Below are 18,475 nucleotides of genomic sequence, written 5' to 3' on the forward strand. Positions count from 1 at the left end.
AGTTATTTGGATGTCTGCTATTCACAGCCAAACTTAATTCTAATTCATATGGCGAGTCTGTGGTTTTGGTGGTGGGAAGCTGAGGGAGTTTCTCTGTGATGGTTTTATTTTCTTTGTGAAGTAGGATATGAGATGGTAGGATAAGAGTGAAAGATTGGAGGTGGAGGTCAGAGACGTAAGGAGAAGAGAATTGGAAACAGCTGTGCATGTAGGTGACCCAGTAAGAGGGGCTGGCGGTGAGGCCTGTGCTGAAGTCTCTGGTCTCCAGACCCAGTCTCCATACTGTGCTGCTCAGCTCCGAGAGCTGTCTATGCATTGCCTGCCAGGCTCCCTTCTCTGGAGGGCTCTTAAGTTTGGTCAGCTGGAGCCCCAGCTGGAGAGTGGAGCTGAGCCGTTTCCCACTTGTCCGTGACTCTGCTTCTCCACGACTCTGCTTCTCCACTGAAGCAACAGCCCCCACCCCCAGCTGCATTCTGGAAACGCACATAGCTTTGCCTCTATGGGTCTCAGGTGGGCTCTTGTGGGATCTCCTTTGCCCTGACCACTCCTTGGTCAATTTTCTCTCTTCAATGCTCCTTCTATTGAGTCACCTATTCCGACTGGGCCCCCACTGGGATGTATGTTTGCAATGTTGTGACTCTTGGGACGCTAAGGAAACTGGCATTTGCATTCTGATCCATATGACTCTGCCCAATAGCACTAAGTCCAGTTCGAGCTTTTCCTGGTAACACAGGCTGAGACCGAGCTCAGTGACGGACTGATAGCCACCTTGACAGCCACATGCCAATCTACAAATAAGATAACTGCTGCCTGGGACTTTTCCCTCCAAGGTTGACATGTGGAAGCTGAGATAATGCACCTCTGGGACTAAAGTATCAGTGCCTTCAGACTGCCATCTGAGACCCATCTCAGTGTGACTCCACCCACTGAGAGGATTCACTCTGAAAGGACATTGGCCCCAGAGGCTCTGCCTGGGTGCTCAGTCCTTTGTTTCACTGCTGATGACTTTATGGCATTTGAACCTGTTGGAGTGTCACCTTGAAGAGATTGGTCTCCCGGACCATGTAGACAATTTTTTCCCCATATGCACTGGTGTTTTGTTCAATACTAACATTCTGCACTTGAATGATTTTATTTTACTTATTTTTTGCCTATATTTTCATTTATTTATTTTGTTTGCTTTTTGCTCATTCTGCTTTTTCATATCTTGCCATTGATTGATTGATTCAGAAACCATGTTTTACCTGCCTTGTCATTTGAAGGGAGAATAAAGAGCCTGCCTCTTTTGCAGGCATTTAATCCTTGAGGTTAAAATTGTGGACAGGGGGGTTGGGGAGATAGCTCAGTCAGTAGAGTGCTTGCCTTATAAGCACAAGGCCCTGGGTTCGATCCCCAGCACCACCCTCCCCCCAAAAAAAAAAAAAAATTGTGGACAGGAATCCACCCTTGTCAGTCTAGGGTGACAGCCCCTGAGGGCTACAAAGCCCTTCTGAGGTTGGTGATCACCTCTGGTGAACTCAGTGGACCTCCGAGGGTGACTTTCCCCAGCTCTATCAAGAAAATAAGTCAGAGTTCTGCCAGCTGTTTACACCATGAAAAGTCACATCGGCTACCAAATTGGCAACAAATAGTGCAATGGTGGCCCAGGGGATGTAGGGTGGAGATGGAGGAAGTGAAGAAAGGATATGGCAGAGGGTCAGGGAGATGCAGAAGAGTCACCTTACTGGAGGCAGGGGTCATGAAGTAGGTAGGAGGAGGTGAACCTGCCAGCTGGAGGCAGAGAGGGTGGGGTCACAAGCCACATACCGGAATTGGTGAACTCATGGCAGGTCAGATAGCAGCTGAGGCCACTCAGGGCTTTTAAATGCCCCCAGGACAGTTACAATGAATAGGGGACTGTGCCTGGGAAAGTCAAAGAGGCAAGACATTGTTCCTTTCCATGAAGGACCTCACAGTTGAACTGAGAAGGAGGTCACACATTTTCAGACTTAAACAATGTTGGAGAATGTACACAATGCCAAAGGAATGGGACAAACTATAAAAAGATGTCCAGGGGAGGAAGCACCCCCGAAATCCATTCTGCAGGATTGGGTGGAGGAGGTTCCCATGAAGGTTCTGAGAAAAGGGAGCCTGAAAGCATAAGAGAGTTGGAGCTCGGTCCTTCAGGCAGGGAGGAGACCAGACATGCCCAAGGAGTGTTTGGAGTGAACTAGGTTAACAAGAGTGGTAGAGAAGAAAAATGGAGAGATGCGTCCAAGGTTCCCAAGGCCATCTCTAGGATCAGGGATGTGTTAGAAGGACTCACAAGACTCGGCAAATGGTCAGTCACAGCTGTGATTCCTTGGCACAAAAGGATACAGAACAAAGTCATCATGGGGAGATGTCTGAAGGAAGGCCCACAGGAGCTTCCAGGAGTCCTCCTGGGAGTTAGCAGGATGCGCTCAACTCCTCCACCTCCAAATTATGACAACCAGATAAAATGTCGCTTAGCAGTGCCCGAGTCCCATTAGACACTTGTACCTGGGGTTTTATTGAGGGCTTGTCACATAGGAGCCCTCTCCCTAGCAGTATGGAAATTCCAGACTTCAGGAAGGAAAGCAGATGTCCCCAGAAAATACCGTTTGCACAAACACTTTAAGTGCATTGAGCAACTCCTCCGTTAGGGAATGGTAGGGATGTATTTTAAATCCAACTTTCCTGATGCAAGCCAAGGGCCAACCTCTCAAGCTGGCCTCTCTAGGAAAGCAATCACAGACCCACTGGGTCAAACCTTTTCTACACAAGGAGTTAGTAGGGGGCTGTCCTGGGAGGACTTTAGACACCTACTCAAGGGGACTGGGCTTCATTCCTGTAAGAGATGAAAGACTATATATATTCCAGAAGAACACATGGAAAGAAGGACAGATCCATCCAGAAGTGATGTGCAGGATGCTGAAGTAAGGCTTACTGGAGGAACGATTCCAGAGAGATAAGTAATCTGAGTAGTCCACGTGGAGTAGTGGTTCATGTTTAGCAGGTTCCAGAAAAAAGAGAGCCCAGAGAGATACTACGATGATTAATAATTTTTTTTTCAAGTTTTCGTTTTTTGTATAGTCTGTCTCTTTCAATCTTTTTTATTCTGGATAACTTCGCTGCCTGTCACATTTTAGGCTTTCCTCAAACATCTGGTGGTTCTTGGCAGTCGTCTCATATTTAAAAGGTGTGGTACACGCTCTGTGCTGGAGATGAGGAGAGCCACCTGGGAGTGTCCCTGAGCATTGACTTGCTGGGTCATTTCACTGGAAAACCTGCTGCGTGGGTATTTGGGGTCTTTTCAGTTTGCCTGCGTGGTGGCAGTCTGGCTGCCAAAATTCTCAGAGCCCAGCAGGGAACAGGAGAACTGGAGATTTCAACATCCATGGTAGAGACTTTCGCCTTCTGTTTACGGGTGCAGCCCTGGACAATGTCTGGAGTCCCCTTGTCCAGACACCCTCTTTTTTAACCCTCACTAAAAAACAAATATCTAATTTCTTTTTGTTTTGGTACTAGGGATTGAACCCAGGAGTGCTTAACCACTGAGCCATATCCCCAGTGCTATTTTGTATTTTATTTAGAGACAGGGTCTCACTGAGTTGCTTAGGGCCTTGCTAAATTGCTGAGACTGGCTTTGAACTTGCAATCCTCCTGCCGCAGCCTCCCGAGCCATTGGGATTGCAGGCATGCACCACTGTGCCCAGCTAAGTCTTTAGTTTCTAACAAAGTATGAAGTTCCAATGTCCCATGCATATGGACCAGAGGAGGGAACCTGAGGTCTAACTGCTTCTGAGATGAACTTTCCAGATTGTTCCCTTCAACCTTCCCACTCACACTTCCAGAGGCACCTCTTTTGGCAATTCCTGGGCTTTGGGAAAGCTTGGCAGTGCACATATTTTCACTTCCTGGGCTTTCCTCACGCCCGGTTTGGGACTTGACCTCCTTGTGTCTGTGGAGTTGATCACCACCCAGCCGCTGCTTCCTGGCTTCCAGTCTCTGATTGCTATTGACTCCTCCCGGCGCCCTTAGGCCTGGCACGTCTGCATCTTTTGCAAACCCTCCACCATTGCTTGAGTTGGAGATTGTGATGTAGTCGACATAACTGAACTGTTTACATTGTCAGTTTTGCAAGAGGCCTTGACTCTCTGAGACCTATAGGAAAATAAATAAAGAAATAACCACTGAGAAATTCCCTGGAGAGGCCATGACTGTGAGCTGAAAGAACAATGACATCTAATGTCTAATTTCAAATGCTTCTGTGTTTCTGCTGATCCAGAGGTCTCCTCTTTCCCCCTAAAGGGTCAGCAAGATTCCAGTGAGGGGGGACCACAGCTCATGGTCACTTTACATGGAAGGAGATGAGATCCACTCTTTGTTTAGGGAGAAGCTCTGTGGAGGATGGACTTCAGCCACAGGCATATGGACAAAGGACAGTTGAATAAAGTCTCCCCGCCCCCCGCATGCATTCTGAGAATGCAACTAATTAACTAGTTTACTTATTTCGCAGTGCTGGGAATTGAACCCAGGGCCTTGCCAATGCTAGGCAAGCACTCTGCCACCAGGCTGTGGCCCCAGCCCTACTGAGAACTTTTAAAAAAATCATAGTAAAATCCTGGGATGGATAATTAAGCTACTTTATTTGGATATAAAAGGAAAGGCAGAGCCAGAAGTCTAAAAGGTATTTGAACACCTGCCCTATTAACAAAACAACATTAGGAGAAAATTTAGAAAAAGAACAAATTCATTCATCATTCCCCTCCCCAATGTAATCATTGGTCTTCCTTTGTTTTTTGCTTGGTTTTTCCTTTCATTCTTTGACTACTGAAACAGCAAGCTGTTTTTTTTTTTTTTTTTAATTGTTTGTTTGTTTGTTTTGAAACAGGGATTGAACTCAGGGGCGCTTAACTACTGAACCATATCCCCAGCCCTTTTTTGTATTTCATTTACAGACAGGGTCTCACTGAGTTGTTTAGGGCCTCACTAATTTGCTGAGGTTGGCTTTGAACTTGTGATCTTCCTGCCTCAGCCTCCTCAGCCGCTGGGATTACAGGCACGTATCACTGCCCGACAACAACAGACATTTTTGCATGGTTTTATCCACAGGGGGCAAATCATTTTGGGTTTTGCTTTTATGAGGTCGTCCAAAGTTTTAGGTTATTATTCATATTAGCCACCATACTCTTTTTATAAGGTCAAGAAATTGAGTCATAGAACTTGCCGATTGTGGCCCTCATAACAAACTCAAGGCTACTGGTCCTTTTTCAGAAAGGCAAGTTCTTGGAGTAGAATGTTCAGAGGTTTCACTTCATTGCCTCAAATAATCCGGCAATTGGGTCTCACGGTTACATGAGTACATTTCAGAGATGGGAGTGGGGGCGAGTCGTAGGGGCAGTTGAGGCCAAGGGAGGGAGCAAGTGTCACCAGCTGTGACCTTGGACACATTTGTCTCATAGCTTATTAACTCAAGTAAGCAGTCTGAGAAGATACTAAAAACCAAACAAAAATTATGAACTATATCCAGCTTTGGAGTCTGAAGAATTATTAAAAGGGATTAAAATGTAGTGGTGAACGAGATAATGTTGACGCCAAAAATAGGGAGGGGTACAATTAGAATTCATTAAAGTTCAACAGGAAACTCTAGTCTAGGCTTGTTCCCAGCCGGAGGGACTTGGCCAATGAATTATTCAAGGAGAAACGAGCTGAATGAGGGAATCCTCTGTTGACTTGGCAGCAATTCAGTACTTCAAACTTTCTCCCCAGGTAAGAGTATAATAAAAAGTAACAGAAGCGTGTTCCTTTGTTCCTTGAGTGCTCATGTGGCACAATCCAGCGTGGTGTCAATTCTCCTAGTGTGTTTTAAACAGTCATTTAGGAGAAAGAACACTGGAAATATAATCATCCATTTGCAATTTAATAATAAACCTGGTCAAGAATAGTTGAGGAATCCATGTAAATTCCTCTTTCTACTATTTTAAGCAAAAATGTTAAAGCATGTTCATGAAACAGTTTGGAGTACGCTTTTGGGGCCACATGCAATGCTGGTTTCATGCACACAAAGAAGAGTTAAGGCCTTTCCTCAAGATGATCATAATCTAGTGTTGTGTTTATCCACTGCAGTGTTTTCCTATGATTTTAAAAAGAAATTCTCAGCATGAATGAAGCAGGAGGAGAACTTCTGTTTCTTGCCTATTTTCCCACTTGCCTGTAGCAAAGTCCATTTTTAGATGTTATGGTTTGGATGCGAGTTGTCCCCCAGAAGCCCACATATGAGATAACGCAAGAAGGTTCAGAGGAGAAAAGATTGGGTTGTGAGTGTCTTAACCCAAGATTAATCAGTGGATTAATCCCGATGGGATTAATTGAAGTGGTGGGGTGTGGCTGGTGGGTATATATTTGTATCTGGCAAGTGGAGTCTCTCTCTGCTTCCTGATCATCATGGTAGCTGCTTCCCTCTCCTATTTTCTTCCCCTATGATGTTCAGCCTCACCTGGAGCCCTGAGGAATGGAACAGGCTGTCTATGAATTGAGACCTCTGAAACTGTAAACCCTCAAATAAACTTTTTCTCCTCCACAGGTGTTGTGGTCGGGTCTTTGAGTCACAGAAGCAAAAATGCTAACTAAACCATCAGCACAAGTTAGATCTGCACACACATAACCCAGAGTGACACAACCTGGCCTGCGGCACAGTTCCCACCAACACAACACTTCCCTGGCCTTCGTTCCTGTGGTGTGACCCCCTCTTCCCTACCACCTGCCAGGCCCTATCCAGACCTTGCTGGGGCTCCATATCAGCTTTTCCATGAAGTATTCTTTGGCTATTTTCCTTGCAGAGATCTCCTCTTTCCCTTCTTAAGATGTAATTTTCACAGTTCTTGCATCATTTGGAGTTTTCACAATACACATCAGCACTTCCTCTTAGAAGAACCTATGCCACTGAAAAACGTATTAGCTTATCTTCTCAATTAATTAGTTTTAAAGCAGCCACCAGGGTTTTTTTGCCTGGTTCTCTAGTGCCAGCTACTGAGGCACATGTCTTTTTGGGAAGAGCTTGTTGAAAGAACTTACTCAGCATTACTCATTCATTTGATAAATATTTATTGAACACCTACTGTATGGAAAGCAATGAGCAGAGTCCTGGAAGGATAAGGATGAGTAAAGCATCTGCAGACTCTAGACTATACATCAAAATCTGTTCTGCTAAGGAAGCTTCTCTTATTTCTTGTGGTTTCCCAGAAAATTCACCTTATTTCATTGCACAGCTCAGGTTTCTTTGGATAGAGGTTGCATCTCCTGGAGAAGTTTGATGAAGATGAGCTATTTCCACACAATCTTGATCTCAGGTTAAAATGAAAGCAAGTTGCAAACATTTTTTTTTAATTAATTAGCAAGCAGAACCTGTTCCAAGAATCTATGAAATCTCATCTTTCTGTCCTCCACCATCTGACATGAAGGGTTCATTTGAAACAGATGTGATAACATTCCAGAAGCAAGACCCTCAGCTCTCTCGTAGGTGTCAGACAATTAGAAACCAAAGGCTCATCAGAGGACTGTTGGGGGAACGAAACTCCAAGTCCCCTCCCTCAGGGTTAAAGTTGCAGGCCTCATTAGATTATTACATCCTGTTCTTGCCAGAGCTGACTGATCTCTGAACCAGTTTAGCTAATCTGCACTTCTCAAGCATCTTTAAATTCACCAACTCAAGCTCCCTTTTTTTTTCTTTTTGGACTGGAGATTGAATCCAGGGGCACTTTACCATGGAGCCACATCCTCAGCTCTTTTTATTTTTTTTATTTTGAGACAGTGTGTCACTAAGTCACTTAGGACCTTGCCTCAAATTTGCAATCCTCCTATTTCAGCTTCCCGAGTCACTGGGATTACAGGCCCCCACAACCCACACAAGCTCACCTCAAATATTCATTGTGATTGTCAATAGACCACTACTTTCACCAACAGAAATCCATTTCTGTCTGGGGTGTAGCTCAGTAGTGCATTCGCCGAACATGCACAAGGCCCTGTGTTCAATCCCCAGCACTGCAACAACAACAGCAACAACAATAAATCCATTTCTGATGGTATTTAACTACATTAATTAACGCAGTATATTAATTAGCAGTGTGGGTTGTTGATGAAGATAGAGTTAACAGCCAAGCTTGGAACAGTCTTTTCTATAGTGTGAGCTACTCAATTTGAGCAACAGCAACTGGTCCATCCCCAGATCGTGCATTCCTGATCAGCATTGGCTATCACGTCACTTATGTAATACCCACAGAATACCTTAGTGTAGACTGAAGGGCGTCCAGGTAAATAAACTGACATCATAACAATAACAAACCTGGGTTTCACACTACCGCATTCTCCTATGTGTAACATTCCCCTCCAGTCCTTAAAATCACATTCAAATTTTTGGCCCCATATTTCTGAAATAAGAGTTTATAGCTGAAGGATAATGAAGGGTGCCCATTACTGCAATTGCAGAAGTATTAATGAGGAAACTCTGTCTCCTGCCAGGTAAAGTCTAGGTAGTACTTTGTGGGCCCTCCTGGACTCTGTCTAATCCTCATGGTCTAAATGCTGTACTTTATCAGTACATTTAGATCAGGCTACTGGGGAATATAGTAGTCCTGCATTATCCATGGGGGATATGTTTCAATACCCCAAGAGGATGTCTGAAACCACAGATAGTACCAGAACCTATACTGTATATAGCATGTTTTTTTTTTCCTATACATACATAACTACGATAATAATTCATAACATTGGGCATAGTAAGAGATCAATAACAATAACTGATAATAAAATAGGACAATTATAACAATATATTTTAACAACTTTATGTGAGTATGGTCTCTCTTGCTTTCAAAATACCTTTTGTACTATATGTGTGGGGTTTGCTACTATCCTACCATAGACCTCAGATACTGAGTCCGCAGATGCTGAAACCGCAGATACTGAAACTGCAGAAAGTGAAACCAGGGGTGGGGGTACTGCTGTACTAGCAGTAGCCAAAATCATATGTTTGCTGTCAAGATTGAGACTTTCTTGGAATCTGAGAATGTGAGTTAGTTATTGGCAGGCTGCCTTGTGAAACCGGAAAAAGAACAAAGAGAATGAGATGAACCTATGGGGCCCTTTATCTTGAGAAGCTTGACTGTTTCTGCAGGGAGTAGCTCCCTCTGGGGTCTGATGAAAAGGAGCTCCCAAAAGGGGTCTCTGCCTGAAGAATTCCTAAACCTACTGTATTCCACTGACCCTGTGTCCAAGTATAATCGTAGTTGACAGGGGTTTTTCTTTCTTGGTGTCACATAAAATAAAGACTCATCTTACAGAGGATGACCTTTCAGATGACATAATATGATACTCACTTTTGTATTCCTTTCCATTCAGATTTCAACTTTTCCCAAACCATCTTGTTCTTTTCTCAATGTAGGCACGTGACAGTTTCCTGAGGTTTTGGGCTGGAAAGGAGGCTCCACTCTAGGTGTTTGAATAAATCCAGGGATTTATTGAGTTTCCCTTACAACTCTCTACCATTTTCTTCACATTTTTACCATTTCCCTTTTAAAGGGTAATCCATGATCTTTTAGCCAGGTGACACACAAATTAGGGAGAAGCCTGATGGCTGTTTATCTCTCTGGGAGCTCCTGTTAAAGGACTTTAACAGTGGATAAATTATCTCACTGCAAGAAAATTTAAGACCTTAAAATGATCTAGTCTAAGGATTTTTCCACAAAGGATTTATTAGCATAATGTTGCTCTGGCTGAGGGCCTTGCTATTTCCTTTCCCAACCCTTTACTTAAGAATTTTGGTTATGGATGAAGCATGACATAAAACAAGTTTACATAACAGAGCCCATACCACATAATCATACATTATAACTAGTGATAAAAGAAAAATAAGCACTCTACATATGATGACTCTCTAGAAAGAATTTAAATTACAAACCTAAACTGAAACCTCTTGGCTTTTACTAGACTATAGAACTGATAATATCCAACTGGAATATATAAATTACTATGTTTAGAGTCAGCACTTGACTCTTAATCAAATCCTCATGCTACTTAATCTGAGATGTTATCACTTTTAATAATTGGGAGGTGATATTTTCAGATGAACACATTATATTTATACATGTGTGTGTTTCAGAGAAGCAGTTTAAATTTTTAAGTTGTGCCCTAAGTCGTATTAACTGACAAGATTAAAAATTGTCTTATCTTATGAAATGATCAAGTTTAAAAAAATTGAAAGCTTTAAAAATAAAGTCATGTTCCTTGGTAGTTTAGGAAGAAAAAACACTCCTTTGAAAGTCTGACTGGTATTTGATCTATAATGTGCTGCATGAGTTGCAGGCTTTTCCCACTTTATACATTACTTCCAACCATCCTTTGAGGAAGGTCCATTACGTGTGAGAAAACAGAGGCTCTGAAATGTTAAGTAACTTGCCCAACATTTTAAAGTAAGTTTCATAACCCATATGTATTATTATTTTTTGTATGCCCCAGAGATTCCACTAAAAGCTGTCAATTAATTCAGCATGTGATAAAGGAGGTCTGGATTTCATATGGCAAAAGTGTCCAGAGAGCCAACCCTAGTTAGCATAGTTGATAATATGATCTGAAATCAACAACTTCATAAGCCAGAGCACCTGAAAGATAACATACAGGTAACTGACAAGAGGAGAAGTGTTAGGCAGTTCATAGTTTCCCACACCATCATCATCATATAACTAGGTCTCCTAGACACTGAAATCTGAAGCTCCTTGATGTGCTATAGTAAGGTTTCAAACAAAGACGTTTTTGTTCAGTACGTGTTTTTGTGGGATGGTGTAACTATGCAGTAGGTATTAGTCAACAAATGTTCTACAGACTGACAAATGACTCACCAACTCTATTGTGAGATCTTTTTCCTCAGTTTCAAAATATTCATTTATAATTGCATGAGCAAAATAGCCAATGGCTTATCACATTCTTTTTCACAATCTTGGCCCTGTTCTAAACAGATCAGGTTTTTAATTTTAACTTGGAATTTTAATCTTTATTTTTAAAAAAATTATATGCAATATGGCAAAAAAAGACAATTTTGATGTAGATATATACATTTCTTTCATAACTTTTTTGATTATGGAATAAAATTTTTCTAAATAAAACTTGAAGTTAGATTTAGAAATGAGAAATCTCCATAGAGTAAAAGTAACCTTTCCCTCACCCCCTCTTTCTACATCTCCACCAAAGAAAATATATGTTCACAGAAGATGATTTTGGCATTGGTTAAGGTTTAGTTGGCAAATCAACCAAATTTTTAAAAATCTTTGTCTTTAAAAAACGTAAGAGTAGTGATAATGCTACAGTGATTTTTTTCATTTTTTTTTCTATGTTGAGCTTCTAATATCAAACTAACCCTTTCTTATGTAGTTATTATAAGGGAGAGAAGAGAAACTTGTATTTTGCTGTCAACAATCTAGTGACATGAAGGTGTAGAATACTTAGTTCTAAAACCAGGGAATGACGTGTTGCTATTAGAATAGGTGTCCCCTGTCAGCTGTCAATATGTAAGAGAGTATTTAAAACAAAGAATGAGCAACAATTCACCATTAAAAATGAACTTCTCTTATTGGTAGAAACTTTAAAAAGTTGAATCCCACACTATCCAGTACATTTAATGCCTTACATTCTGACTTTCACATTAAACAGGAATGTAGGCCTGCTTAATCTCTGCAAAGAAAATTTTATATTCAGGACCGCCTACACGGACGGTCAAGTGGCAGGTGTAGGCAATTTATGAGGCCACCTGCTCGCCTATCAAGGCAACGCTCTACGAGTCCCGGGCTCATTATGTCATGAGCGTCGTTATTACATGGATTCACTACTTTTCATCCTCCCAGAGGGTGACATTAGCACAACGTGGGAGGCTACGGAAAGCAGGGCCACCACGGCGCGGTTCTCACAAGCGGGTCGAAGGGTGTCCGCGTAGGAAGAGGCGCTCAGCAGTCCAAGCCTCTCGCACATGCGCGGCTCCACGAGCGAGGCTGAGCTCCAAGCCTTGGGAAGGGAGGAAGCAAAGCACCGGGGGCGTGATGCGCTGCAACGGCGTTATTTACAGGGGTGCAGCTTTGCTTGGAGACGTTTCAGCTGCAGCCCCCGCTCTGCCGCCGAGCCCTGAGTCAGGTGGGGCAGTGGAAGCGGCAGCCTGCCCCACGCCCCGCTCCCGGTGCGCCTGCCCCCGCCCACGATTCCCGCGCTTGGCTGTTTCCCGGGGAGTTGCTATGGCAACGGACGCGCAAGGCCAGCGGGTATGGCCGAGGCTCCTACCGAGACCCGGGACGACTGGCCAGAGACGCAGGGATGCTGGAAGATCATCCAGAACCTGGAGTCCGCGATTGAACAATTTCAGTTCAACCCCAGGTGACCCGCGGGACCCAGGGCCCCGCCTGCCGCGCCCGGCGTCCCTGCCTTGGCGACTCGAGGCGGCGCTGCACGGCCTCCTGGGCTTGGCTTTCTTTATGTACCACCACTAAACGCACGGACTGGACTGCCTGGGTTCGAACCCTGCTCACCTTGTTCTCGCAGGGCCTGTGGGTTAGGCGAGTTACTTAGCTTCTCAATGCCTGTGTTACCTCAGGAGCTGGAAAACAGCGAATATGATGATGAATAGTGCCTACTCCATAGGTCTTAGGGAATATTAATGAGCTAATCCTGGAAACCCTTATAAAAGGGCCATACACAAAAGGTTTGCAGGCTCCTAGTTCTTTTATGGTACTATAACAAAATACCATAGACTAGATAATTTGTGAACCACAGAAATGTCTTCCTCTTCTGGATCAAGGCATTGGCAGATTTGGTGTCTGGTAAGGGCCCCTTCCTCGTAAAAGCACCTTCCTGCTGTGTCCTCCCACCGTGGAAGGGGCAGGGGAGCTGTCTTCCAACTCCCTACCCTCTCCACCCATACCTCCTCCCACCTGACTTTGATAAAGGCACAATCCCATTCATAAGGGCTCCACCTTCATAACCTAACCCATTCCAAAGGCCCCAACTCCTAATATTTGCCCCATGGAAATCAGGAGTTCAACCTGAATTTTCCAGGGAAACATTCAGACCAAAGCAGCGCCATATTCATTTGCCAACATAATTATTTGTTATCCATGATCCTTGTTTATAGTTCCTCCCTTTCAAAATCTTTCTTTGCCTCCTCTGCCCTAGTTTTGTTGTTCATTTGGATAGTGTAGAACTGATGTGTCTGAGAAAATGTATTTTTCTTCCTAAAACTGTTTTTAAATCATTAAGCCACCGTAGCACTAGGTTAGCTGCTATAAGAGTACTTACGACTCCATGAGGCAGAGGCCTCAAGGGGCCAGGAGGCAGGTTTTAGAGGCAAGCCCTTCACAATGAGCACATTGAGATAGCTCCAAAGTGAGAAGAAAGGACCAGAGCTGGACTGACCCAGTGAGCCAGTCCTGCTGAGGTTCCCCGGATCATCTGTATTAAATGGGTATGTTTGTTGAAATGGATCAGGTTACGCACTGGCCTGATTTAGTGGTGGTGGTGAACAGCATGTATCAGAGGTAGCTGAGGGTAAACACCAGAGGCACTGGGGTCTAGCCTGTTCCAGTGGCTTACTCAGGAATGACTTCCTGCCCTGGATTCCTTGGCATTCCATAGTGCAGTAACTCCCCTAAAAAATACACCAACAGACTCAAAGGGCAGACAGACTGACCAGGTGCTCAGTGAACTTCCTGTTGACTGAGCCAAAGGGCTATCGACGCCTAAATTAATTCTCTTCATTTAAAGTGCTTGGAGGAGCAGGCTGGTACCCAATCTGAGTGGGAGAGGCTCAAGTTCTGATGGAAATCCTGGGATCTGAGTCCTCAGGGTAGCAGGGTTAGGCACTGGAGAGACGGCAGCCTACACCTGAGACGAGAGCCTGACCTTGGTGAAGTCCACCTTGGAGTCAGGAATTAATGATAAACTAGATAAATAAGTAAACTAGGCAATAAATTCCATCATGATTAAGTGCTAAAGAAAAGACAGAAGCAGGGAGAGAACAGAGGACATTGTGTGTGGCCAGTGGAGAGAGGGGTTGTGATTTTACCTGTGGTGGTCAGGGAAAGCATCTCTGAAATGACCATGGGATGAAGACCTGCAGGCTTGGGACCAGGGGGCCCTGCGCGGGGGATCCATGCAGATATAGCAGGGACAAAGTGTTCCAGGCAGAGAGCAGGAAGTGGGTATCCTAGGAAAAGCAGGGAGGCTAGTAGGCAGGAAAGGGGGCCTAGGCGTGGTGGAAATGAGGCCAAGGATGGAGAGGGGAATCTGCACCCCGTAGTGTGGGGCCTTCCATCACTGTAAGGAGGACTTCAATGTTTTACTTGGAATGAAGTGGGAAGCCCAAGGGTACTGGGATGGAGGAATGATAGTATATGATTTTCCTTTAAAAGAATTACTTTGACAACTTTTGATAATAGATCATAAAAAGGACAAGGACAGAAACAGAAGAACAAGTTGGGGGGCTGTTACAATATCCCACGAGAAGGATGATCACGGGGAAGTGGTAGTTGGAGGTGCTGGGAGACATGCTCTGATTCTAGATACCTGTGGAAGGCAGGAGGAAAAGGATTTACTGAAGAGCTGCCATGGCAGAGGAAAGGCTCCAAAGCTTTTGACCTGGTCAACCAGAAGAATGGAGCTGTCATTAACCTGGCAGTAGAACATAATGAGAGGAACAGGTTTGGGGGGGAATGTCCTAAGCTTACTTTGGGACATGACATGTCCGCAGTGATATTAGATATCCAGTTGAGCTGTTAAGTAGAAAGTTGGTTATGAGTCTGAAGTTCATAAGAGTGGTCCTCCTTGCTATCAGTCTGGGAATAATTAGCACAGAGATGGCATGGTAAGCTGTGAGATTTGGTGAGATCAGCCAGGAAGTGAGCACGCATACAGAAGTCTGTAAACCCCGGGGTGGAGGGGGATGCATCAGTCTGGTGATAAAAGGAGGAAAAAAGGAAATGAAATTTTCCTTATTTAACACTGAGCAGCGCACCAGAGTGGAAGTTGAGCGCACCTAATGCCATTTTCATTGACTGGTTGATTGATGAGCATTTGTGAGGCTGGACTATTCTAGAATTCAGTGGGAAGTGTTGTTAATAAATACCCATGGATCCATTTTCTATAATAAGTTATGTTAATTTTGTATCTAATTTATTAAAAGCATGATTGTTATCTTCCCAACCCTGTGTTTTTATGCATAACAGCCAACCTACTATTCAAAGATAGAATTGTTGAGACTATAAATAAGGACTGTGTAGGAACCACTTAGCTGATTTGTTGTGATGTGGGTTTCCATTCCAGGCAGTAGGGTTGTCATCTAAAATTAGAGACATTTGAAATTTGTTGAAGGGAAGCAGTGAACCTGCGTATATTTCACTTAGTTCTGAATGAGCCAGATCTTTCTGAATCAGTCATACAGGAAGTGAGAACTGGGGAGACCTTAGAGTCTGGGTTTGTTCACCCAAGGATTCAGAGGAATCCCATGAGTCTCTAGGCTCTTGATTTTCAATGAGTTATTTTCTCTCTCTCAATGTCAGTTTCTACATTTTCAAAATAAGAAGGTTACTATATCTTTTATTAGATTGTTAGAAGGATTACTGGAGGAGAAAATGTGTATCTTAACAAAGCACTTGGGACAAGTTTAAGCACTCAATAAATAGATACTAATATTTTTAGACAAGCAGAGGAGGTATCTATAAAATTATCAGACTTGATTTTAAAATATTATCATGTATTATCATATTATGACAGCAGAATTACTGAAAATATTGTTTCTAAGTCATATTCTGAAAATATATATTTAATAAGAAAAATTATCCATACTCCTTAACCTACCACCCACAATAGGTCTTTTGCTTAAAGTAGGAAGGAATGAAAGAACATCCATGTTCAAGCTTCATGAAGAATGAACTTGATTAGTAAAAAGAACTTAGCCCTGGAGTCAGTAAAGGATTGCATTTCTAGACTGGAAGGATGAACCACTGAGGTCTGTTAAATGTGCAGCAGTGTAGAATATAAAGAGCCTAGGAAAGTTCAGGTGACTGTGTTTATTATATTGATTTAACACTCAGGGTCTAGACAGGAGACAGGGACCTCATCAGTAATTTGAATAGGTAATATTTCCTGTTGTTCATTAAATATGAAGATGGACTAGTAAAAGGTAGCATGGTAGTAAATAAAGACTTTAAGCAGCATAGTGACAGCAAAAGCAGATGTAGCTATTCTTCAGGTCGGAAGAAGAGTAAACAAGAAAGGAATTGAGAATTTATACTGCCTTTACCCCCACCCAGAGGCTGAGATTGAGACCTCTTTGGAGAGGACATGCTGCCGCTGAAACTTAACAGCCTGCTAGTGGCAAGAAACTTGCCAGAAGGTGCAACCAGAGCTGATCTGCTGGGATGGCTTGCCCAGTGACTAAGAAACTTCCTGAAAGGTGAAGACAGGCCAAAGTTCTTTACCCTATAAAGAGATCCAAAACTTCATTCCTGAAGGTCCAGAGTTCTCAAAAGTTCTACCTTTGTGTGTGTGCGTGTGTGTGTTTCCCATTAATCTTTACAATTGGGCATGGAAACACTAAGAGGCACTTCAGAGAATTCTCTGCGTTCTAGACATAGTCCTCCTTGACTCCATTGTGTACCAGGGACCCAATTGTCCCTTGGCAATCAGAATCCATCATGTCAGCCAATGGAGTAATCCCTTGTTCTCTGTTTGGTTCAGTGGCATAAGAATTACGGAGTAACCAGGCATAGTCTCATCTGTTTCAATGAAATCATTGTGTATTTCCTCTGGAAGCATTCTACCCTTGAGAACGAAGCCTTCCAAACCAGCAATTTATAACGCTGCTGAGACAGGAAGCAATAATTATGGGAGTGTGTGTTCGGGTCTAATAGTGAGAGGAACCTCTTCTACTTCTATCCCTTGATGGATGAGAGCATCCTATACTGACTCAGCGTATACTTCACTTTATAAGGCAGAACTACTTCCTTCATGGATTTGTCTCTCAGCTGTCATAACCAAATCTTCAATAAGCTATTCCACTTTTCCTTTAGGCCACCCACTATGGGTGGTGAGCTTTGTGAGAATATCATTCCATGGACATGAAACCATCGATGCCCTTCTTTTGCTATGGAATAAGTTCCTTGTTCAGAACTGATGCTGTGCAGGATACCAGGATGCATAGATAAGAGGTTCTATAAGTTCATGTGTGATGGTGCTGACAGATGCATTGTGTTCAAGGAATGCAAACTCGAATAGTTAATGTATATCTACACCAGTGAGGATGAGAAAAGAGGCTACATATTATCAACCTGCTACTACTAAGTAACTGGCAATCCCCTCTGGTTAATACTGCATGTTGGGTCCTCAGTATTGATCTATTCTGTTGGCAGATGAGACACTCAGCACTTTTGGTGGGTAGTCAGATCCACCTCAGTAGGGAGAATCTATGCTTTTGAACTCCATCCTTGTCACCATGATGGTTTTGTTCAAGAGCCATTGAGCAAGCCTGGGATGGCTGCAGAAAAAAGCAGAGAGAAACGTCATGCTGCTTACCTGAATATTGAGCACTTTCTCTGCAGTGGATGCTCTTTGATAAACATTTACATGGTAGCATTTTCTGTATGTATTTTAAAAAGTTCATCCATATAACTCTCCTCCAGATTTTCTTATCACCAGTCTTTCTAATTTGTTCCTTCCAACTTCCTGGCCATTCAGCTAATATTTTAGTAACTGCCCATAAATTAACATAGATGTGTACTTCCGATCACTTCTCATCCCCCACCAAATGTGTGTGTGTGTGTGTGTGTGTGTGTGTGTGTGTATACATATATATCCCCAAATGTGTCACTTCAAGTTCTGTTCAGTGGGAAAATTGTCCTCCATAGCCATCTTTCAGGATCACCTCTGAATGGGGATGTGACACTGTAGATATTTACCATCTGGTGATGGATTCACCTGTTAATCAGCCTTGAGTTTTTTCTTTTTTGGTCAACTGATCAGAACGTTCCATGAGATTAGATGACACTTTCAGTCTGGAAGAGTTTCTTAACCTTTCCCTGTCTTTTATGTTCTTGACACCTTAAAAAAAATACAGACTTTACATTTTGTGGAAAGACCAGTTATACCTGGGTTCACATGATGATTCTTCATAATCGGGTCATGCATTCATGGCAGGAATGCCACAGAAATGAGCTGTGCTTTTCTCAGGGCTTCAATGTTAGCACGCACTGAGCTTCAGTATTTCTTCCCATTAACCTTGACCTTCTTGGGTCTTCCAAGTTTCTCTATCTTAAATTTACCTCTCTTTCCCTTATAATAAGTTATTTTTTTTTGGAAAATATTACAAAATTTCCTTTTCCTAAACAAATTTATACTGGCCAGCCTTAGCCATCATTGATGACTTCTCTCATAATCAGTCACCTTCATG

The 18,475-nt window shown here is 43.1% G+C and overlaps 1 protein-coding gene and 1 non-coding gene across 3 annotated transcripts in view; both read left to right on the forward strand.

Annotated features, from left to right (window-relative positions):
* The first annotated feature begins 1,331 nt into the window (after window positions 1-1,331).
* Window positions 1,332-1,412, forward strand: Trnai-uau (transfer RNA isoleucine (anticodon UAU)). The gene has a single exon. It is a non-coding gene; the product is annotated as a tRNA-Ile (tRNA).
* A 10,889-nt stretch (window positions 1,413-12,301) lies between these two features.
* C12H10orf67 (chromosome 12 C10orf67 homolog) overlaps window positions 12,302-18,475 on the forward strand; it is a 120,791-nt gene continuing 114,617 nt past the window's right edge. The window contains exon 1 of one of the 2 annotated variants that reach the window (XM_047520717.1): window positions 12,302-12,411. In XM_047520717.1, coding sequence (XP_047376673.1) covers window positions 12,302-12,411 — 110 coding nt within the window. Of the gene's footprint in view, window positions 12,855-18,475 lie in introns of both variants that reach the window. The other variant, XM_047520718.1, reaches the window with a different exon arrangement.

Source organism: Sciurus carolinensis, chromosome 12, assembly GCF_902686445.1.
Source record: "Sciurus carolinensis chromosome 12, mSciCar1.2, whole genome shotgun sequence".
NCBI classification, from domain to species: Eukaryota; Metazoa; Chordata; class Mammalia; order Rodentia; family Sciuridae; genus Sciurus; species Sciurus carolinensis.